This window comes from Mustela erminea, chromosome 4 (assembly GCF_009829155.1).
Source record: "Mustela erminea isolate mMusErm1 chromosome 4, mMusErm1.Pri, whole genome shotgun sequence".
Taxonomy (NCBI): Eukaryota; Metazoa; Chordata; class Mammalia; order Carnivora; family Mustelidae; genus Mustela; species Mustela erminea.
The window spans coordinates 56,939,414-56,963,020 of NC_045617.1; the positions used below are offsets into that span (position 1 = coordinate 56,939,414).

The 23,607-nt window shown below is 35.0% G+C and overlaps 1 protein-coding gene across 6 annotated transcripts in view; it reads left to right on the top strand.

Annotated features, from left to right (window-relative positions):
- SHPRH (SNF2 histone linker PHD RING helicase) overlaps nucleotides 1-23,607 on the top strand; it is an 88,912-nt gene that overhangs the window by 5,125 nt on the left and 60,180 nt on the right. For 5 of the 6 annotated variants that reach the window (XM_032339311.1, XM_032339308.1, XM_032339310.1 and 2 more), the window contains exons 2-11: nucleotides 1,413-2,084; nucleotides 5,115-5,244; nucleotides 7,424-7,642; nucleotides 10,443-10,521; nucleotides 11,190-11,340; nucleotides 12,384-12,492; nucleotides 13,142-13,398; nucleotides 15,439-16,092; nucleotides 19,876-20,127; nucleotides 20,960-21,038. In XM_032339311.1, coding sequence (XP_032195202.1) covers nucleotides 1,446-2,084; nucleotides 5,115-5,244; nucleotides 7,424-7,642; nucleotides 10,443-10,521; nucleotides 11,190-11,340; nucleotides 12,384-12,492; nucleotides 13,142-13,398; nucleotides 15,439-16,092; nucleotides 19,876-20,127; nucleotides 20,960-21,038 — 2,569 coding nt within the window. In that variant the 5' untranslated portion in view covers nucleotides 1,413-1,445. Of the gene's footprint in view, nucleotides 1-1,412; nucleotides 2,085-5,114; nucleotides 5,245-5,627; nucleotides 5,779-7,423; nucleotides 7,643-10,442; nucleotides 10,522-11,189; nucleotides 11,341-12,383; nucleotides 12,493-13,141; nucleotides 13,399-15,438; nucleotides 16,093-19,875; nucleotides 20,128-20,959; nucleotides 21,039-23,607 lie in introns of those variants that run through there. The other variant, XM_032339314.1, reaches the window with a different exon arrangement.

Sequence of the window (23,607 nt, forward strand, 5' to 3'; positions counted from 1 at the left end):
AGTTTTGGTTATTCTTCCTCTTCTGTCTTTTAAATTTTAACCATTCTAATGCATACACAGTTTCTTATTGTGGAATGTAGGTTAAATTTGCATTACTTTAATGACTGATGTGGTGAAGATATTTTCGTGTGCTTATTTGGTACTCACAGATCATCTTAGATGAAGTATGTGTTCAGAATTATTTCCAAATTTCCATTTTTTCATAAGGTTGTCTTACTACAGATTTATGAAAGTTTTTTTTCTTATTCCACATACAAATCCTTCATCAGATACTTGTTTTACTAATATTGCATCCCATCTGGCTTCCCCTCTCCTTTTGAAGTTCCAAAATCTGTAATTTTGTTGAAACTCACTTAATCAATTTTTTATATTCTCTGCTTTTTGTGCCCTATTTTAATTTGTTTTGCCTAATTTAATGTCACTTATATATTATCCCATTTTCTTCTAGAAGTTTTATAGTTTTAGCTTTTGTATTTCAGTTTATGATCTATTTCAAGTTAATTTTTATATGTGGTGTGAGGTAAAGCTCCAGGTTCGTTTTTTTGCATGTAGCTCTCTGTTTTTTGAAAAGGATATTTTTGCCCATTGACTGCCTTTGAATTTCTTTGAAAATTTAATTGACCAGGTGCCTGGGTGGATCAGTCAGTTAAAACATTCAACTCTTGGCTTTGGCTCAGGGCATGAGATCAAGCCCCTGAATGGGGCTTCCTAGTCATTGAGCCTAATACAAGTTGCTGTCAGACCAGTTTCCTCTTCTCAGATGACAAAGCTATCTTCTTTTTTCCTACATTTTTTCTTTTCTTTTTTCTTTTATTGTCTCTGCTCCATTTCCCCTGGTTGCCATCATCACCTTATTTCTTGCCCAGCTATTCTTGTTTCTGCTAACCCACAAAAAAGAAATATGTTCTGTATTTTCAGCTTCTTCTTTTGAAAGAGAAAATATATTTTTAGGAATTTTTTAACTGTGTTAAAGGTTAAGTGAAGTTTTGTTAACCCTTTAGGATTATAAAACCAAATTGAACTTTTGTTGTGATGATATGAGTTTAAATGTTACTAAATTCTTCAAATACACATTTCCAGGCTATTTGGGAGATTTACCTTACTGTCATGCTGCTTATTATATGTATTTTTAGAATGTGTTTTATTTTATATAACATATTGTCTTTATTAAATTTATCCATTAAAGGATCAGTAAAACCATTAGAATTTCTTTGATACATGAGATTATGGTCAGTGTATTTCTTAGCTGTATTTGACTTATTTAAAAAAAAATTAACCATTGCTTTATATATCTCTCTAAGATTTCAATGTTATGTTGGGGGGGCATTAGTTTATGGTGAGTTGTTCATAAGGGCACACTTTGATACTTAAATCTTCTGTTGGAATGCTTACTTGTTGCATTTGTCTTCTAGAGTTCATATTTACCAACCAAAAAATACTTGAAAATGAGTAGCCGGCGGAAACGTGCTCCTCCAGTGAGAGTTGATGAGGAAAAGCAGCAGCAGCTTCATTGGAATATGCATGAAGACAGAAGGAATGAACCTCTCACGCTAACTGATGATGAGCACCCCTCATCGGGTTCAGATTTCTCTTCTGCTCACTGTATCATCCTAGATGATAGTCTAAAGGAAGAAGTGGCTCACCAAGATAAGAAGAGGTGTTCCGAGGCAGTGAGCATCTCAAAATCGAAGGATAAAGAAGAAACTGGTGGCATTTTTTCTCCTTTATCTGCAAAGCTGAATATCGTGATTTCTCCCTATCACTTCGACAATTCTTGGAAGGCATTTCTGGGAGAATTAACTCTTCAGCTTCTTCCTGAACAGAGTTTAATTGAACATTTTTCTGAAAGGAGTTTTACACTGATGAGTTCAGAGTCAAGCAGTCATTTCCTGATCTATGTTAATTCAGAATGTGAAGATGTAGAGAAACAAGAAAAAGGACTCAGTGAGCCAATTAGTATTTGTGACAAGGGTATTAGAGTGGAATCATCCTTCAGTGGTGAAATGTTAGAAGATTTGGGGTGGCTACAAAAGAAAAGAAGAATAAAACTTTACCAAAAACCAGAAGGAAATCACATGATCAAGGTACTCAAATTCTGTGGTGTCTTTTAAGGTTCTTCTGCGTTTGGCATTCCCATTTTGAAGTTAACTCAGAAGGACGGCCTAAAAAGCCAGAAATAAGCCTATCATTATTAAGTTTCAGGGTGTACTTTATTTTGGGCTTTCAATAACTGTAAGAAATGTATGCTGTAGGTGAGCATTTCTAGGCTGTCCTTTTTCAAGATATCCCGTATTCGTCCCTTCCAGCTCTACTCTCAATGTGTTTTCATCTCTTCGTCTTCTTGTAGCAGTCCTTTAACCATTGCCCTTGCTTGTCTTTTTGAACTCCATCTACTTTGTCTCTGAATTGGTATAATGTGAATGAAATGGAATTCTATTCTTCACTGCAGAATCAAGTAACTCCCTTCTTTCATAGCCCCTTGTCTACTTTTTCAGCCTCATCTTTTATCACTCTGCTTTTTATTTTGTTCCAGAAATTATAAAATTATTTTTTTCCTGCATATTTTCTGGCCATATTTCTGCATCTTTGCTTTTGTTTTCACGGTTCTCTGCCTGGATTGTTCCCTTCCTTTTCCCTAATAACTTCTGGGCATTCTCTAATATTCAGCTCAGAGTTTACTTCTCTAGGGAGATATTTTCTTAAAATTCATGGGTAGTGTTCATGCTCTTCCCCCATAATACTCTATACACATTTACTTTTGCCTTGGCCACTTGTAGTGTACTTACATTTTAGATTTTTCTCCTTCAGCAAACTATGAAGTCATTTATCTTCAGTGCCTAGTATAGCCCTGATACTGAACAGATTTTTAACAAATGAAAGAGTAAATTTATAATTCATTTCAGGCTCAGCTATTTACTAAGTAACTTTATGTGAATCACTTAAATGCTCTAATTTCATCATCATTCTATGTAAAATGTAAATAATCATTCATTTTACCTCATACGGTCATGTTGAGAATCACGTGAGCTACTATAAGTAGCTGTCCTTTATAAACTGTGAAGCAGGTTAATAGGCCTTTATGCCAAAACTTGAAAAGAAATTCTAAAATGTTAAATTCACTTTTGTTCAATTGAAAACTGTGTCTTGTGTGTCTTACTCACATTAAAAAGCAATTCTATTAGTATACTTTCTGTACTGACAAAAGGAAAGGAGAAAATTTAGAAGCATTAGATTGTAACTCATTCTTCCCTGGAAGATGAAACTATGCAACCACTTATTCCCTCTCCTTGTTGATCATGCATGCCAGAATGATGGCTCAGTGATAGCAAGTACGTAAGAATTCATGGCTTGTGTATCTGTTCTGTCCACCTTCTCCATAGATCAAGTCTTGATCTATTTTGTTTTCTTATACCAATTTTTAGAAATATTTAAACATTTAGTGATGTTATGGTAAGCTAACTGTAGGTGGACATAGGCAGAGTACAAATAATAATGAAATAAATTCTTTGTTACTCATTCCTATATAATGCTGAGTTGGTTTCTTGTTCTTTAGTAAAAGAATATGAGCCTCTCCGTGATTACGGAATCAGGTCCAGGATAACATAGGGAAATGAAAGAAGATGCATTTGTTGAGTATCTACCATTAGGAAGTTTTAAAATTGTATTATATAGGCTATCTCATATACGCTTCTCTCGTTTGCAAGTAACAGCATTTGGGTCAAAATAAATCAGTTACTTTGCCTGGGTTTTAGCTCTTAAATACCAATGCCAGTATTCAACTTCAAATCTTTTGACTGCGGAACTTCATACTGCATTGTTTTATCAGAATCAAGATATAGTACCTTAATCAAGATCTGTTTTCCTGTACATTTTAGTGTTTGATCTAGTAATAGGGATTCCCAAGCCTGACTCTGCTTAAGAAATACAAATCAAAACTACAGTGAGATTCCATCCCATACCAGGCAGAATGGCTAAAATTAATCACTCAGGAAGCGACAGATGTTGGTGAGGATGTGGAGAAAGGGGAACCCTCCTACACTGTTGGTGGGGATGCAAATTGGTGCAGCCACTCTGGAAAACAGCATGGAGGTTCCTCAAAAAGTTGAAAATAGAGCTACCCTACAACCCAGCAATAGCACTACTGGGTATTTACCCTAAAAATACAAATGTAGTGATCCGAAGGAGCATGTGCACCCGGATGTCATAGCAGCAATGTCCACAATAGCCAAACGATGGAAAGAGTCTAGATGTCTGTCAACAGATGAATGGATAAAGAAGATGTGGCATGTATATAATGGAATACTATGCAGCCATCAAAAACCCCAGAATCTTGCCATTTGCAATGACGTGGATGGAACTGGAGGGTATTATGCTAAGTGAAATAAGTCAATCAGAGAAAGACAATTATCATATGATCTCTCTGATATGAGGAATTGGAGAGGCAGGGCAGGGGATTGTAGGGGGAAGGGAGGAGAAAATGAAGCGAGATGGGATCGTGAGGGAGACAAACCATAAGAGACTCTTAATCTCAGGAAACAGGAGACTCTTAATCTCGGGGGGGGGGCGGTGTTGGGGGAGAGAGTATTGCTGGGTGATGGACACTGGGGAGGGTATGTGCTATGGTGAGTGCTATGAATTATGTAAGACTGATGATTGACAGACCTGTACCGCTGAAACAAATAGTACATTATATGTTAATTAAAAAAAAAAAAAAAACCCGATGTGTGTCAGAATCTTCTGGGGAAAATCTGCATTTTTACCAGCTTCATTGATTATTCTGATACTGATAAAGTCTGGAAATCATTGACTTGGTAGGTAGAATTAGTATTCTCATCACATTCTCCCAGGTTCAGTTCTAGTTTAGAAAGTAGTTTTTCTAGCAACTTGAATGGTGCATCTCACTTAGTAGGCACTGTATTGAAAGTAAAAATGAATTTGTTGTTGAAAGTAAAAGTTTGTGAGGGAGATTTGGTAGGTATGTATGTAATGTTTATGGGCCAAATACTATGAATACATTTAAAAACAGTAATGGTTAGAAAACATTTTTTTCATGTCCTCATAAAGAATGTATTAGTACAATTAAAACTATGTTTATGTTGATTAATTTTTTGTAGGTTGGAATTTATCTTTTGGAAGGTGGCCTAGCGAAACTAGACTTTTTGAGTGATGCCAATTCAAGAATGAAGAAGTTCAATCAACTCATGAAAAGAGTGATGGAAAAGTTACACAATTTTGTTATTCCAGGTAAATTAAAAATGGCTGTTACTTTTATGAGTTGTGGGTTTTTCCCAAATCGTATATATAACAAGCAGAAAAACAATAAAACTGTAATAAAATTAAACAATCTCTATAAAATCATGATATGACAAAATTACATGTATCTGAAATGCCCCCACTAATTTGTGTCTTTCTTTGCTAAATACTGTGCTTAGCTATAGTAAGTACTCAAGAAGTGTTTGCAGTCAGTAGAATCTAAAGGGATCTGAGCTGATTGGAATTTTTGCATTATTCTTTTGCTTTTATTTTGTCATGGCCAGAGATTCTTGGCTGCCCTTATTCCACCTCTCCTTTGCAGTCTGACAAATAATCTCAAGAGCCTGCTTTCCTTAAAGACCAGTTAACTATCCTCCTGTTTCTTGGCAAGATGTTGTATCCTTGGTCAGGACTGCAGCTTCAGAGTTGTCTGCCATTGGTTTCCAAGGGGAGAGTGTGGATGGCTTGGTGCAGCCCATCAACACTACTGGAAAAACAGCTCATATTCTCCAAGCCCTGCTCATGGTGGGTCAGCATTATTTCAGGTGCAAATTACAGAACATTTCATACTGGAATATTTGGGAGGTCAGTTTCTAAGCTTGACTGTTGAATTGTTTCTTGAGTGCATTCTTTGCAAAGCTTCATAATACTAATAAAAGTGGGGGTGCCCAGCTACCTCATTCGGTAGAGCATGTGACTCTTGATATCAAGTTCATGACTGTAAGCCTCATGTTGGCCTACTTAATTAAAAAAAATACTAATAAAATTAAATCATTTGCATGTTGAAGACTTAAAAAGAGGAAAATCTCTAGTTTCAGAATTGGAAGGGATACTTTTAAATACATCTAGAGTTTTTAAAATGTTGCAAAGAATTATTCTGTCTTTTAAAAATAATACAAGTTGGGCGTTTCAGAGGAATATGTCAGGATTTCAGAGGAAAACTTCAATTTAGTTATCAGTACTAGATAACACAAATATAGTAAAAGTCTGAAATAACCACACATGTAACTAGGCATCAATTGTAAAATTTTTAAAATCTCACATGGCATATTTTTTTATTGAAAAAAGTAAATTATTTATTTTGTGATATAGTCTTCATCCTATGGCATGTGAGGTATGTTCCATTAAAGTGGATAGGCCTTTTGGGGAACTAAATTTTTGAGAACTAACTATTTTGAGAAATAATTCATAAGCTAAAGTGGGTTTGTACATTCATTCAAGATTTTGAAATTTTTTTCATGGTATAGTAGGCACCAGTCTTTTCCACAGGGCTCTTGGGCCCAACAAATATATCATATTTTTTATAAATTTGTACTAATGGCTTAAGCGCTGATCTCCTAGTGGGCTCCTGCTACTACCAAATGCCTATCCTTTTTTAGCATAAGAAATAAAATGGGAACCCTTGTCTTACTAGACATAGAAAAATTTTGTCTGCATAGGAATTTTATTTTATTTTATTTTTTTTTTTTAAAGATTTTATTTATTTGTCAGAGAGAGAGAGGGAGAGAGCGAGCACAGGCAGACGGAATGGCAGGCAGAGGCAGAGGGAGAAGCAGGCTCCCTGCTGAGCAAGGAGCCTGATGCGGGACTCAATCCCAGGACGCTGGGATTATGACCTGAGCCGAAGGCAGCTGCTTAACCAACTGAGCCACCCAGGCGTCCCAGGAATTTTATGTTAAAATGTAAAAGTAAAGTAAATTACCCTTTATAAACTGCAAAAGATCTTTATATTCAAATGTTTATGTTTTTTAAATATCTGCAATGGGCAAAGCATGTGTGAGGTGCTCTGAGGAACTATAAAAACAAAAGACAGCTTTTGCATAACATTTCAGTGCACAAGGGAAGAATACACATAAATGATTGCTCTGCTAGACAGATTGCAGCGTATCACTGTATCCAAAGTAGAGGAGCATTACACGAACACAGAGGAGAACATTAATTCTAACCAGGAAAAACAAAAAGAAAATGCCATGGAAAAAGCTGAACTATCTTGAAAGGTAGATTTTTTTGATCCGCGAAGAATTAAGGTTAGGGTTCTTCCAGTCCCAGAACACACTGAGCAAGGCCCCAGAGATGGAAAAGTGCGTAGCATGTTTTTAGAATAAGAATTGCTTATAGTTATAAAAGGTGGATTGGGTTGTTTTGAGTACATTTGTTGTTGGATGTACAGATGTGTTGGAAGAGGATGAGGATGATTCAGAGAGTGAGCCAGAAGGACAGGATATTGATGAGCTCTATCAGTTTGTGAAGCAAACACATCAGCAAGAAGCACAGTCCATCCAAGTGGATGTCCAGCATCCTGCATTGATTCCTGTGTTGAGACCATACCAGAGAGAGGCTGTCAATTGGATGCTACGACAAGAGCGTTTCAGAAGCCCTCCTACTAGTGGCAAGTATAAGATGCTTAAAGAAAGGCAGATTGATCAGAGGGATTATATAAGAGATAATTAGGATGGGGGACATTGTTAAACAAATCATACTGAAAAGTTAGAGTAGAATAGGTTTTACTACGAACAAAATGATAGTCTAAGAAATTCTTTAAAATTGAAACTAGAGAAATTCGTTGGTGGGTTTCCTCATCTATAACTGTTTGAACTAATTTTTCTTGCCCAAATAAGGGATGTCTTGATTGGAATTTTTAAAAATTCATTTTTTACATGCCTTTCCATCTAAGAATTGCTTTTGGAACCTGATCAGATGTGAATCTCTTTTCATTTTGTTTTTAATTTTTATCTATTTTTTAAATTTCTTTACAGTGTTCCAGAATTCATTGTTTATGCACCACACCCAGTGCTCCATGCAATACGGGCCCTCCACAGTACCTACCACCAGGCTCACCCAACCTCCCACTCCTGTCCCCTCCAAAACCCTCAGTTCCTCAGAGTCCACAGCCTCTCATGGTTCGTCTCCCCCAGATGGGAATCTTCCTAATCATCTGCTAGAGGCTTCACAATGATGATGAATCTTAGCAACAGAAAGCAAATTTACAAAAGTGGGATTCTAATGTGTGACTGATTCTCCTAGCTTTGCATTTATTTTCTTTGCTCCATAAAATAAATAATAAAAAAGAATGTTATCTATTAAGAGTTTTCATAAAAGTAAATTTATGGGCATCACTTACGCCACTTCTTTATCATTATCTTTAAAGAGATATGCATGAGGTGGGATTTTTGTGATTCTAGGAAGTGAAATGTTAACTATTTCACTCCATATAGATTTATTTTAATGGTGGATAGCTCTTATTTCTCCTGTAGGTTCCAGTTTGTACTTTATCCAACAAAATTCTTTTTTAAAAATTTTTTTATTTTTAAATATCCGTTTATAGCCAACATTATTTCTTGCCACTCCCCCTCATCCCTTATTATAAATTATTTTGAAATAATAATTTCACATAGCATATCATTTAATCTAATAATATTTCAGTTTATTAAAGAAAGGATTCCTTTAAACAGATACAAAATATATGTGTGTATGTGTATATATATATATATATATATATGTTATAATGGAAAGGGTTCCTTTCAACAGATGAATCTTATAATAGCTTTTTAAACCCAGTAATTCCTTTAAATTGCCAAATCTCTCCCCTCTCTATCATCTTTTCTCCTCCCCTTTTTATTTCTTTATTTGTCTTTCTAACAATTGAGTCAAATCTGAAACCAGTAGCATTCATGCATTGGAATTAGTTGTTGTCTCTTAAATTTCTGTAATCCATAGATTTTTGTCTCCTTACATTCTGTCTTTTCTCTTAATTTATCCATTGAAGAAACTGTTAGCTATGTAGTCTCCCATAGACTGGACTATTTTTTCTCCAAAGTGCAATAATGTTTCTTTAAGTAATTTTATCAAATTATAACTTAATAAAATGCACAGATCTTTAGGGCACAGTTTGATAAATTTGCACAAGTCTGTGTATCTGTGTCACCATTGACCCAATTAAGACATAGAACCAGATTTTCTCAGAAGGCACTAGCCACCCATGTCTCTTGAAACTTGAAGTGGCTTCCAAATTATGTGTTGTAAGTTTAAAATATATGCCAGATTTCAGATAGGACAAAAAAAGGATGCCAAATATCTCATTAATAATTTTTATATTGATTACATATTGAAATGGTAAGATATTGGTTGTATTATGCTAAATAAAATTGTTAAAATTGATTTTACTGATTTCTTTTATATCTTTTGTGCATGCTGACATGAAATATTTCCATCACCCCAGAAAGTTCCCTCATGGCCCAGTCAGTTCTACTTCAGCCCCTTAGGAGGCAACTGCTGCTACCATAAATTAGGTTTCCCTCTTTTTGAAATGATAAACAGAATGGCAAAGTATGGACACTTCAGGCTGAAGGGAAGTTGGCCTCTTTCAACATAATATTTTTGAGATTTAACCATGCTGCATGTACCAGTAATCCATTCTTTTTTCTCCTTAGAGCAGATTTTCTTGATTAAATCCCATGTATCATTTAATATTTATATTCCCTGTGGCTCCCATAAATTGAAGTTTTTATCTTTTAATGTTTTCATTTTATAAACCCTGTACATCTGTATTCCTATTTCATCTATCAATCCGTAAAGAAGACAACAAAAAATTACTTGCCTTTTCACTGGTGGGTAGAGATGTACTTCCTAATTTGTCAGGTGATTTAAACAACTTAAATTTTTAAGGGAAAGGATAGTGAAAGATTTTGATTGAAATACACACAGTACTTCAGTGTTTTAGGATATTTTTTCCTCACTTAAGCAATAAGCCTTTCCTCCTACTCTCAGACCCATGTAAAAGGTTGGGTCTGATTTAGGTTAATGTATTAGCCCACTAGCCTATGTCTATTGAGTTATTTAAAAACTTTAGGCAACTTCCTGAAGGATTTATAAAGGATAAGCTACTCTCCTTTATTAGGTAGGAGCTGGTTACACATCCTAGTTTTCTTTTCCTATTAAACCTCTGTGATTTGCTGTATTTTGTTTTTCTATCTTAACACTTGTTTATGTAGAAAATATTGGTGTCCCAAGAAAAGAAGAGAATAAACACAAGAATAAGATCTTCAGAAAAGAGTGAGATCCTAACCTTTTCCCATGTGTATGTGGCTTCCCAGGGTATCCTGACTGCTAACTTACTTGTATTTTAATGTGATTGTCTGCAGAAGGGAAGACAAACAGTAACTTACTCTTACGGTTATATTTTTCTTTAGAAAATGCCCTGCACTTCTTATGGCGTGAGATTGTTACATCTGAGGGTTTGAAACTCTACTATAATCCATATACAGGCTGGTAAGACAAACTTCATGAGCTTGGTATTAGAAATAAATATTATGAAAAGCTGTATGAGATTGGGAGCATATGTCTACCAGTAACTTGAACCTTTGACAAAAACCTGATGAAGAAATACTAAGTTAAAGTTTTGTTAGACTTCATATTTTTACCATTTTTATAGGTAGGGCAAACAAGAAATTAATAATGCCTGTCATTTTTCAGTAAATGAATACAATATAATAGACTTAAGATGCTTAGTTATTGACGTTTAAAGAGATTATAATCTTAATGTTATGGACCAATTTTTACATTTTCATTAAATACGTTAATTTCTATTAGAAAAGTCTTAGGAGTCACTAAATATAATAATATATTGGGTGAATCTGCAGTTATGGTCCTCCTAACTTTTTATTCACAGACACAAAAGAACGCAGATATGCTTCCTGTTATTTATAGAAGAGAAAAACATGATAGGCATTTACCAGTACCACTCCGCACACTTAGTTATCAGCTCTGGCCATTTTTTATCACAGTTCTTTATTCAGGACCTAGGGTTTCAAATTGTTTCACCCTAAAATGTAGTTTTTAAAAACTTGGGCTTTTATGGATTTCTTCCAGGTTTTTTTAGGAATAGTATAATTTTTACTTGCATTCCTGTGATATGTTTTTCTTGTTTTTTCCTTTAGCATCATCCGTGATTACCCAAATGCTGGGCCACAGTTGCTTGGTGGCATCTTAGCAGATGAGATGGGTCTTGGAAAGACAGTGGAGGTTTTGGCTCTGATTCTGACACATACTCGACAGGATGTCAAACAAGATGCTCTCACTCTTCCCGAGGTAGGAGGAATACCATAGGGCTGAGAAAGCAGGGGACATATGTTCTCAAAAAGCATCATATGGCCAACATTTGCTTGGCACTTAAGCCAACACTCCGTTTACTCATAGGCCAATGATTTTTATAAGTTATTAGTTAACTTCAAGTGGGCACAGAGAATAGGATGTTTGTGACCTGGCAGGGTTTTTGTAAGTGAGGTTGGACAGGTAGGAAGGGGTTGTGCTGTCACTCACCGAGCTTCCTTCTAGTTGGCAGGGAAGCGTTTAGGGGAAGTACTGTTACTTCAGTACTGCAAGCCTCCACATTACCATTAAATATTTTTGCGTGATTTTTTTTTTAATTGCACAAACCACAGATCTATAAATCATAGAATCTAATAATTAGTAATTAGATTGTTAAATGAATCAAACTCCAAGTTCTTGTTCCAAAATGTGTAATTTTGTTTAAAAGCACAAATTTTAGAGTTTATGGTGGGGGGGGGAACAACTCCACTAAGGCAGATGCAGCTCATAGCTCATAATTTCCAATAACCAAATCTAAAAACATACTAGTTAAGGGGATAATTGATTACCTGTAGGGCCCACTGGGCTCACAACTTTAGTGATAATGTGATCTTCTGATAGGGTCAGGTTTGCAGAGTTAACCTTGTAGATTTGAGTACAGAATAGAAAATACCTATTTCATTGTAAAAAGAAAAAAAAAGATTTGGAATATGTAACTGGAATATATAACAGTTAACTGTCGGTAACTTCTATATTAATTCCATATTTAAACAAGCCTTGAAAAGTTAATTTAGGTAATTTAAGGTAATTAAACATTTAGGTAATTTAAGATAATATGTACAATTTTAAAAAGTGATAGCTAGCAGTAAACTTCTGAGATAAAAAATAAAGTTTGTATGTATGAATAGCATTTTAGCTCTTTCTTTTCATCATTTTTTACAACTCTATTGCATCTCCTTAATAGAAGGAGGGTTAATTTTAATAAGCAACTCCAGTTACTGAAAGGAAAACACTGTGTGACTACTGAATGTTGTTTATATCAGGGAAAAGTGGTGAATTATTTCATTCCATCACATTATTCTGGAGGAAAAGTAAAAAACACAGAAACCCAGAATATGGAATTTGAACCAAAAGAAAAAGTTCAGTGCCCACGTAAGTATGAAATCTCTTTTAAAAAAATGTTTTTACAGTCATCTTTGTTATAGTTCTTGCATTCCTTATATGGAGCTATCTTGTAATTGTTATGATTATTATAATTGTTATAATTGTTTACATAGTTGTTCATACTTTGTATAAATGGAGTCAGTTACAAGTCATGTTATCTTAACAAAAGTAAAGATTTAGTCTTTCACTTGATTGCTTCGTTCTTTTTTAGTCTAGATATTTCTTGTTCAGTTTTTTATTTTTGAATTTCTTTATCTTACAGTTTAAACCAGGCTTTGTTTATTTTCAGGCATAGCTACTTCAAATTCTGCTAGCAGATGAGTGTCTCCCTTACTCGTGGTAGCATATACATAGATAATTGTGAGAGGTTTTTTAAAATACAATTTTAAATGATAGTTGCTTTGTCAGATTAACAAAATAATGAGTAATTTTTCCTTAAGTTATTTCCATTACGGTAATTTGTTAATGAGATAAGTTTTCATTACATATTCTTCAAAATGGTGGTATGCAGACAACATATCTTCAGTAAATCTGTTTTATTTTTTCTTAAGTTCTTAATGCATATTAAGATTAATTGCATTCTATTTTTTTTAATTTTAATTATTTTGACTGAGTTAGCATATCCTTTTGCATGTAGCTACACGTGTGATGATCCTGACAGCTGTGAAAGAAATGAATGGAAAGAAAGGAGTTTCCATCCTTTCCATCTATAAGTATGTCAGTTCTATATATAGATACGATGTTCAGCGGAACAGGAGTCTTCTGAAACGGATGCTGAAATGTTTAATTTTTGAAGGTCTTGTGAAACAGATCAAAGGCCATGGTTTTTCTGGAACTTTTACATTGGGGAAGAATTACAAGGAAGAGGATATATGTGATAAAACAAAAAAACAGGTAACAGAATATTTGTTTAGTTGCTATATGTGTTGCCTTATGGAAGGCATTGACAGATCCCACTTGATACCGAGGCTCTTAGAGACTGAGGGTAAAAAACAAACCAAGAAAATCACATATGGCTGTGACTTACTTTTTTACTTCCTGAATATACATGTCATCAGAGTAGAAACATTATTTTGTTTACTAAACCCAGAGAAGAATGCTTGGCACATAGCAAATATACTCAGTAAGTATTTACAGAGTGAATTGTATTAGTAGGTTAAGCATATATAAAGTTTAAAATAACTCTTAAAAATATATTTTTTAAAAAGGAAGAAATAAATAAGTAAAACAACTCTATATTCATTATGCTGTTGTCAGCAGTTCAAAAAAAATCTGTTCTATAGTTTCTTTTTTTTTTTTTTTAAGATTTTACTTATTTGTCAGAGAGAGAGAGTGTACAAGCAGAGGGACCAGCAGGCAGAGGGAGAAGCAAACTCCCCACTAAGCAAGGAGACTGACATGGAGCTCAGTCCCAGGACGCTGGGATCATGATGTGAGCTGAAGACAGATGCTTAACCAACCGACTGAGCCACCCAGGCATTGTTCTATAGTATTAGATATCTTACATGTGCTTAGCTCTTCATATACATTTTCAGTTTCTTATATAAATTCTCATTTTTCCCATGGCATCATCATATGAAATTTTGATATTTTGTTTAAAAACTGCTATTTTGGGGGCTATTAATTTCAAATTTGCTTTTTAAAAAAATTAGTTACATAGCTATGCATACATAAATCAGGTAAAGGAGGCACTTGACTGGCTCTGTCAGAACAGTATGCAGCTCTTGATCTCAGGGTCATAAGTGCAAGCCCCAAATTGGGTATAGAGATTACCATAAATAAGTAAACTGACTAACTTTAAAAAAATAAATAGGGGTGCCAGGGTGGCTCAGTTGGTTAAGCATCTGCCTTTGGCTCGGGTCCTAATCTCAGGGTCCCGGGGTCGAGGCCTGCATTAGGCTCCTTGCTTACCGGGGAGTCTGCTTCTCCCAACCCCTTTCCCTCTGTGGTCTCTCTTGCTCTCTCTCAAATAAATAAAATCTTTTTAAAAAGTAGATAAATAAATAATTTGGGTAAAAATTAATGACAGGTCAAAGTGTGGGACTATCAACTTGTCTACTGTGAAAGAAATGGCAGATTATAAAGTTCATTTTTTGGAATAGGGAGTCTCCCAGCATTTTCCCCAGCCAGGGTAGAAGGCTGCAATGAACATCTGTGCATCTAGTAATCCTTCTGTTACTAAAAAAGGGAAATCTTCCATTAATGTCATTCATTTTATTTTAAGTGTCCCAACTCCTCTGTTCGACCTCAGCTCTGACATCACTTCTAGGAAGCTGTTGCTGGCACCTACCACCCTGTCACAGCTCCTCTGTTATATACTCCTCTTCTTACACATTCCTGTACCGTTGTTTCACTTTTTATTGTTCTTCCATTTCCAACAGACCCCTTGGAGACACGGAGCTAAATACTCATATTTCTGTCCCTAGCATCTAACACTATGCCTGGCACAAAATTGGTATCCAGTGAATAATTTCAGAAAGGGACACAGGTGGAAAGGACAAAGAAGGAATTTATTTGCTAATTGCAGTAACTAATTGATTAACTTTCATTTTCTTTAAATGCTATATTTTAGTATTTCATATGTTTCTAATGGCCCTAGTTTGTATATTTATGTATTATAAACTATTAGCCTTTTATTGATTTAGGCAGACTATAAATTATAAGAGGTTAATGTCAAAATATTAGTAGCTCCCTATCTTTCTAATTCTTGTTCTCCTCAAATTTTACTTAGACAGTAGTAGAGCCTTCCTTTTTAGACCTGCAGACTACAGGGGGCAGATTGAAAGCCACCAATCAGGAATGATTCACCCTTGGGAAAATGGTTGCAAAGAGTGACTGTTGGATTTTTATGGAAAACTCTTAAGTAAGGTTGGGAATTTAATTTCAGAAATGTAATTATGTTGAAATAAATTAATTAAATAATATTTTTCATAGGCGGTAGGGAGTCCAAGGAAAATTCAGAAAGAATCCAGAAAATCAGGGAACAAAGACACAGATTCTGAATACTTACCATCAAACACATCTGATGATGATGATGATCCTTACTATTATTACTATAAGGCTCGGAAAAATCGTAGTAAATTCAGGAAAAAGCCTGTTCCATCCACAAAAAAGGGAAAAGATCAGCCTAACATCAGTCTCAGTTCACAAGATCAGTGTCCAGCTACCAGTGACTCTGGAATTACTGATGTTACCACATCTAAAAGTACATGTATCTTTGAAGGAAAGCAAGAACATGCAGCAGGAGACCAAGCTGAATCACCTGCTGATGGTGATATGCCACAGTCTACTGTGATGAGTCCCTGTAATTCCTCTGATTATCGCTTTGAGTGCATATGTGGTGAACTTGACCAAGTAGACCGTAAACCTCGTGTTCAGTGCCTGAAGTGCCACCTATGGCAACATGCAAAATGTGTGAATTATGAAGAGAAGAATTTGAAGATTAAACCTTTTTACTGCCCCCACTGCCTTGTTGCGATGGAGCCAGTATCAACAAGAGCAACTTTGATCATCTCGCCCAGTTCCATCTGTCATCAGTGGGTGGATGAAATCAACAGGCATGTGAGGTCATCATCTCTTCGAGTCTTGGTAAGGCAGTTTGGGTTCTTGAAAGTGATAGGAAAATGTGTTTTTGCTTCCTCGTGATAATTTTTATCATCTTTGTCACTTTGTTGTTTATCCCAAAAATTAATGAGATAATATGAAATCAGAACTTGAGGAGGAAATTAAGAATAAGAAATAAAACAGTAGATTCTGTATTCTTGTCTGACATCAGAAGTTCAGAAGTTAAAGCACTTTGAGTGAAAAGATGTGAAAGCTTTTGAAAAAGTTCATCATGTAAAGAAAAAAGACTTCATACATGCGTATCTATTCTTAGAAATGCAGCCCAAAGGCAGCATTGTGTAACAATAGCTACTTGTCGGATCTCCACCCCTTAGCTCCAGAATCTTCCTCTGAATCCTCAATTACCTCATCTGTAAAATAAGAATTTACTCATTCAACAAATATTTATTGAGCACCTGTAATATACTAGGAATTCTGCTAAGTTCTGAAAATAGTACCCCCTCACAGACTTACTGTGAAGGTTAAATGATATAATAAAGTGCTGGTACATAGTACATTATAGTTTATTAATGTTGGTATTTTTTTTTAATTAAAGTATAGTTGACATACAATGTTACATTAATTTCAGGTATATAGCAGTGAATTGACAAATCTGTACATTATGCCACTGTGCTCATCATGATAAATGTGGTTACCATCTGTCACCATGCAATGTTAATACAGTATTATTGACTGTATTACCTATGCTGTACTTTTCATCCCTATGATTTATCTTATAACTAGAAATCTGTACTTCTTAATTCTCTTCACCTTTTTCAGCCACCCCCTCAATTCCCTCCACTCTGTCAGCCACCAGTTTGTTCTCTATATTTATACTGTTTTATATCTGTTTGTTCATTTGGTTTTTTAGGGTTCCACATACAAATGAAATATGGGGTTTTTTTTTGTCTCTCTGACTTCCTTCCTTGAGGCTAATACCTCTAGGCCCATGTTGTCACAGGAGGCAAGATCTCATTCTTTTTTATAACTAATATTCCACTGTATACCACATCTTTTTTACCCATTCATCTGTCAGTGAATACTGGTTGCTTCCATAACTTGGCTGTTAATAGCGCTGCAGTAAACATGGGGGTGACTATGTCTTTGAATTAGCATTTTCATTTTCTTTGGGTAAATGGTGGAATTCCTGGATCAAATAGTATTTCTGTTTTAATTTGGGGGTACATTTCCATACTGTTTTCTACAATGGTTGCACCAATTTACATTCCTGTTAGCTGTTAGCTCTTACCTTTTTTGATACTAGTCATTCTGACTGGAGTGAGGTGATAATCTCATTATGGTTTGATTTGCATTTCTGTTTAGTGATGTTGAGCATCTTTTTATGTGTCTGTTGGCCATCTGTTTGTCTTCTTTGGAGAAATGTCTGTTCAGATCCTATTCCTATTTTTTAAATCAGATTTTTTTTTTTTTTTGGCATTTAGCTCCATAAGTTTTTGTATATTTTAGATATTAACTCCTTAATGGATATATCACTTGCAAATATCTTTTACATTCACTGGTTGCCTTTTTGTTTTGATGGTGTCCTTTGCTGTGCAAAAGGTTTTTATTTTGCTGCAGTCCAGTAGTTTACGTTTCTGTTTCCCTTGCCTGAGAAGATGTATCCATAAATACGTGGCCAAGGCCAACATCTAAGAGGTGACTGCCTATATTTACTTCTAGGAGTTTTATGGTTTCAGGTCTCACATTTAGGTTTTTATTCCATTTTTTTTCCATTTCCATTTATTAATTTTTATGTGGTGAAAGAAAGTGGTTCATTTTTATTCTTTTGCATGTAGCTGTCCAGTTTTCCCAGCACCATTTATTGAAGACACTGTCTTTTCTCTATCGTATATTCTTGCCTTTTTTTGTTGTAGATTAACTAACCATATAAGCATGGGTTTACTTCTGGGCTGTCTGTCCTGTTCCATTGATCTATGTGTCTCTTTTTGTGCTAATACCCTATTCTTGATCACTTCAACTTTGTAGTATATCTTGAAATCTGGGATTATGATACCTCCAGCTCTGTTCTTCTTTTGCAGATTGCTTTGGCTCTTCAAGGCCTTTTGTGGTTTCATACCAGTTTTAGGATTATTTGTTCTATTTTTTGTTCAGAACAAATACAGAATACCAACAGAAAAAAAATGCTTTTGGTAGTCTGATAGGGATTGCATTGAATCTGTGGATTGCTTTGGGTACAATGGACATTTTAACAATATAAATTTTTTTCAATCCACGGCCATGGTTTATTTTTCCATTTGTCTATTTCATCTTCAATTTCTGTTGCCAATGTCTTACTGTTTTCAGATACAGGTTTTTCACCTCCTTGGTTAAATTGATTATTAGATTTTTTTTCTTTTTGATATAATTGTAAATGGGACCATTTTCCTAATTTCTCTTTCTGTTACTTTTTTTTACTGTATAAAATAGATAAATTAGGGACGCCTGGGTGGCTCAGTTGGTTGAGCAGCTGCCTTCAGCTCAGGTCATGATCCCGGGATTCTGGGATTGAGTCCCACATTGGGCTCCTTGCTCGGCGGGGAGCCTGCTTCTCCCTCTGCCTCTGCCTGCCTCTCTGCCTGCCTGTGCTCGCTCGCTCTCTCTCTCTCTCCCTCTGTCTCTGGCAAATAAATAAATAAAATATTTTTTAAAAAAAAAGATAAATTAGTAGAATAGATTTCTGTATATTAATTTTGTATCCTGCAACCTTACTGAATTCACTAATTGGTTCTGATAGTTTTTAGGTGGAATCTTTAGGGTTTTCTGTATGTTCTGTTACATCATCTGATAATAGTGACAGTTATACTTCTTTCTTACCAACTTGGACCAGTTTGGGTACCTTTTATTTCTTTTTCTAATCTGATTGCTGCAGCTAGGACTTTCAATACTATGTTGAATAAAAGTGGTGAGAACAGATATCCTCTTATTCTTGATCCTAGACGGAAAGCTTTTAGTTTTTCACCATTGAGTACAATGTTAGCTGTGGGTTTGTCATATATGGCCTTTGCTATGTTAAGGTATATTCCCTCCAAACCCATTTTTGTTGAGTTATGTTAGTATTCTTCTCTCCCTTTCTTCTTCCTTCCTTCTTTCCACACAAATGTTATTTAAGATTTTCAATATTTGAGCTACTATCATAGACATGGAGAGAGAATACAGTAATAAGTAAAATACCATCTTTACCATTGATGAGCTCTGTGTTGGGGGATAAGTAAATGTTGGTTTAAATCTAGGCTCTGCCAGTTTTGAGCAAGAAACTTCATGTTTCTTGTGTGTGGGATGGGAATAATAATTACTAACAAGATTGTTATTGAAGCTAAGAGATAAAGCTCAGCTTAGTGTCTGCAACATAAAAGGCATTCACTAAATCATAGCCCTTGTTCTACTTCATATCTTTGTGCTTTGTACCTACCTACCTACCTACCTACCTAGACGTCCTTTTCCCCTTGCTCCACCAGGGAGAACTCCTAAATGTTCTTCAAGATCCACCTCAAATTTTCACTCCTCTCTGAATTTACCTTCTCAGTTCCAACATTGGTCTTTCTCCTTTGCTACCATTTTTACTTCTGTTATATTTCCTTTCACATTGCTTATGTCATTGGTCTTTCGCCCTAAAATGTATCTTTGTCTAGGCTGTGTGGAATGTATCTCACAGCATGTTTGGTACTAAACAAATAGAAAGGACTTGGTAAGGATTTAAAGAATGAATATTTTAGTTATCTTTTGATGAACCTTTGTGCAATAATTTTGTCTGTGCTGATTATTGCCTAGGTATACCAAGGAGTGAAGAAAGACGGTTTTTTACAACCTCATTTTTTGGCTGAACAGGATATAGTTATCATTACCTACGATGTCCTTCGTTCAGAACTAAACTATGTAGATATCCCACACAGCAACAGTGAGGATGGGCGTCGCCTACGGAACCAGAAGCGCTATATGGCCATTCCCAGCCCCCTTGTAGCTGTGGAGTGGTGGAGGATCTGCCTTGATGAAGCCCAGATGGTTGAATGCCCTGCTGTAAAAGTGAGAATTTCTGCAAAATCTTTTGAGCACTGGGGAAGAGAAAAGGGGAAAGAGATTGGGGAAGCTGTCCATAAAAAATTTAATAATTTAAGTGTAATTGACCCACAGTATTGACATTGGCCAAAAGTTTGCTGTTACACACAATACATTTGCTTTTCTTTTGTGCCATGAACTACATAACCCTTAGGAATTATTTTGGTACCATGTGAATTATTGCTCTGTTTGCAATGCCTATGCATATTTGAATAAGATGGCAGTTTTTTATGGTGCAGATGAAATTAAACCTGTTTGGGGACTTTTATAAGCCATTTCCGCTAAGTGGAAATCTCATCATGTAGGCTCTGATAGGTTTGGGCCAAAGTTCAGCGGTTTTTTATCGGAGAGAGCATATCAGAGCAGATCATGCTACTTTAGATGGAGTATTGATTCAGCCTTTGTTCATCATATATCTTTATTACATCTTCTTTGGCCAGTTTGTAACCTAAATTCAATTTGTGAATCTCATCTATTAATATATTAGTTCACATATGAGGGATGGGGCAGTTTAGGGGATATATCAGTCATTCAGGGAACTTTTTCATTTTACATGAACTTGAACTACCCTTCCTCTTTTGAGAGGGCACATGGGAGCCTGCTACTAATGAGAGCCACTGTGCTAGAAGATGACCCAGTGATTTTTGACATTCAAATTTGTGTGTGATAACTGTTGAATAAGAGTGGATATGTCTGACCTGAAGCATGGCTTTTCGTGGGCTGTTTTCAGGAGTAAACATATTCCTGATTTGCCCTGTCCTTTTTTTTTTCTTTTTCTTTCATATTTCTCTCTTGTTAGGCAGCAGAAATGGCTCAGCGCTTGAGTGGGATTAATCGCTGGTGCATCAGTGGCACTCCAGTGCAGAGAGGATTAGAGGGTAATGTGTGCTTTCCTCACATTTTGCATGTATTTAAAAAGCTTGCTTTTCTTAAGAACAAGTAAGTTTAACCTTTGTTGAAATCCTTACTTAAGTGATTATACATATATTTGTATTTCACTCCTAGTGGTTTCAAGCATTTGTCTTTGAAATGTAATTAAGTGGTTTTTGTTTTTATTTATGAGGACAGATACACAGTGAGTAGTCCCATGGTCCTAAGTTGAACAGTCATTGTGCCCTCCTCAGCAGTGTAGATGCAGGTCTCAACTGAACTCAGAGTTCCAAAATGGTACATATAAAACAGAAAGAGCCTAAGAAAAAAGAGAGGAAAGGGAAGAGGAATTAATTTCAGTTGGCTGTATCTATAAAAATAAGGATCATAATTTTCATTGGCTGACCCATAAATAGTGGGATCACAATTTTATTAATTGTAGAAGTTACAAAGTATTCATAGCCTTTTTTTTTAATTTTTTTTTTTAAAGATTTTATTTATTTACTTGACAGAGATCACAAATAGGCAGAGGGGCAGGCAGAGAGGAGGAAACAGACTCCCTGCCAAGCAGAGCCAGACGTGGGACTCGATCCCAGGACCCTGGGATCATAACCTGAGCCGAAGGCAGAGACTTAACCCACTGAGCCACCCAGGCACCCCTATTCATAGCTTTATAAAATACCACTCCATATGCTTACACCATCATTCCTTCAGCTGTTCCTCTTGGACATTTAGATTGTGTCAAGCTCTCCCCTACTCCCACACACACATTTTAACTCATGCTTCTGCATTCCTCTCACCTATATAGCTTATTCTTCTATAGAACAGATACTGCATTTTTACAAGTTTTTTTCAAGTTGTGAATTTTTTTTTAAATATTTTATTTATTTATTTGACAGACAGAGATCACAAGCAAGCAGAGAGGCAGGCGGGGGGAGAGGGGGAACAGGCTCTCTGCTGAGCAGAGAGCCCAATGCGGGGCTCGATCCCAGGGCCCTGGGATCATGACCTGAGCAGAGGCTTTAACCCACTAAGTCACCCAGGCACCCTCAAGTTGTGAATATTTAAAACTAAAAGTTTTGCTAAATGTTTTACGTAATAAATTTTCAGAAAAGTTGTCATTAAAATATAATTATAAAATGTAGATATTCTTGAAGTTCTGTGACAGATGTTCATCCTTAAAGCTTATCTTTCTATATAAAAAAATTCTTTCTGGAAATTCAGGTTTTTATACATTGTTTTCAACAGCATAACTTGCCACTTTTTAAAAATAAAAATATCAGCATTCATTACTGTGATCTGAAAAACAATTACTTTTTGATGATTAATTTTAGGAGCAAAGTGTTTTCTAGGAAGGTTATAAGTATGTATTTAAATATGTGTATAATTTTAAATTATTATAATTTATTATATATTAATTACTATATATTATAAATTATATAAATTTGTATAATTGTAAATATAAATTAAATGTATAATTTTAGTAAATTACATTAAGATACCTATTTGTACAATAATATCAGGCTAACTATATTTTAATTATATTATAAATTATAATATAAATTTGTATAATTATAAATGTAAGTTAAATATTTGTATAATTTTAGTAAATTACATTAAGATACCCATTTGTACAAGAATATCAGGCTAACTAAAAGGCCAAATTTAGTGGTCTGCTATTACATTTGGAAATTGCCCAAATTATAGATGTTTAGTTGTTAATAAGATCTCATTAGACTCCAAAGTTAGCTGAGAGGATACAAGAAAAAGAAAATGAGTATCAGATTTACATTTTTTAAATTTTAACATTGAAAGAATATGGACAATGATTCCTCAGTTTCCTGGGTAGGTTTTTTGGATATGTAAGGTTTGGTAGATGTGTAAGCACTTAGACGATTTAACAAATTCTTGAGTGTATTTCTTAATTCCACTATAGTATTCATCTATATATGAAATATATATATATAGTTCAACTATATAATTCATCTAGTGTTACATTAATTTTAGGTTTACAGTATAGTGATTCAGCAATTATATGTATACCTTACTCAATGGTCATCATGGTAAATGTACACTTAATCCCCTTCACCATTTCACCCACACACCCCCACCTCCCTTCTGGTAACGATCAGTTTGTTTTCGGTATTTAAGAGTCTGTTTTATTGTTTGTCTTTTTTTTTTTTTTTTTTCATTTGTTTTGTTTCTTAAATTCCACATATGAGTGAAATCTTAAAGTATTTATCTTTTTCTGACTGACTCATTTCACTTAGCATTATATACTCTCTAGGTCCATTCATGTTGTTGCATAGGGCAAGATTGCATTCCTTTTTTATGGCTGGGTAATATTCATATATATATACACATATACATGTGTGTGTATATATATATAATACATATATATACCACGCATCTTCTTTATCCATTCACCTATTGATGGACACTTTCACAATTTGGCTGTTGTAAATAAGGCTGCAATAAATATAGGGATACATACATCTTTTTGAATTAATGTTTTTGTTTTCTTTGGGTAACTACCCAGTAGTGAAATTACTGGATCCTATGAGAATTCTATATTTC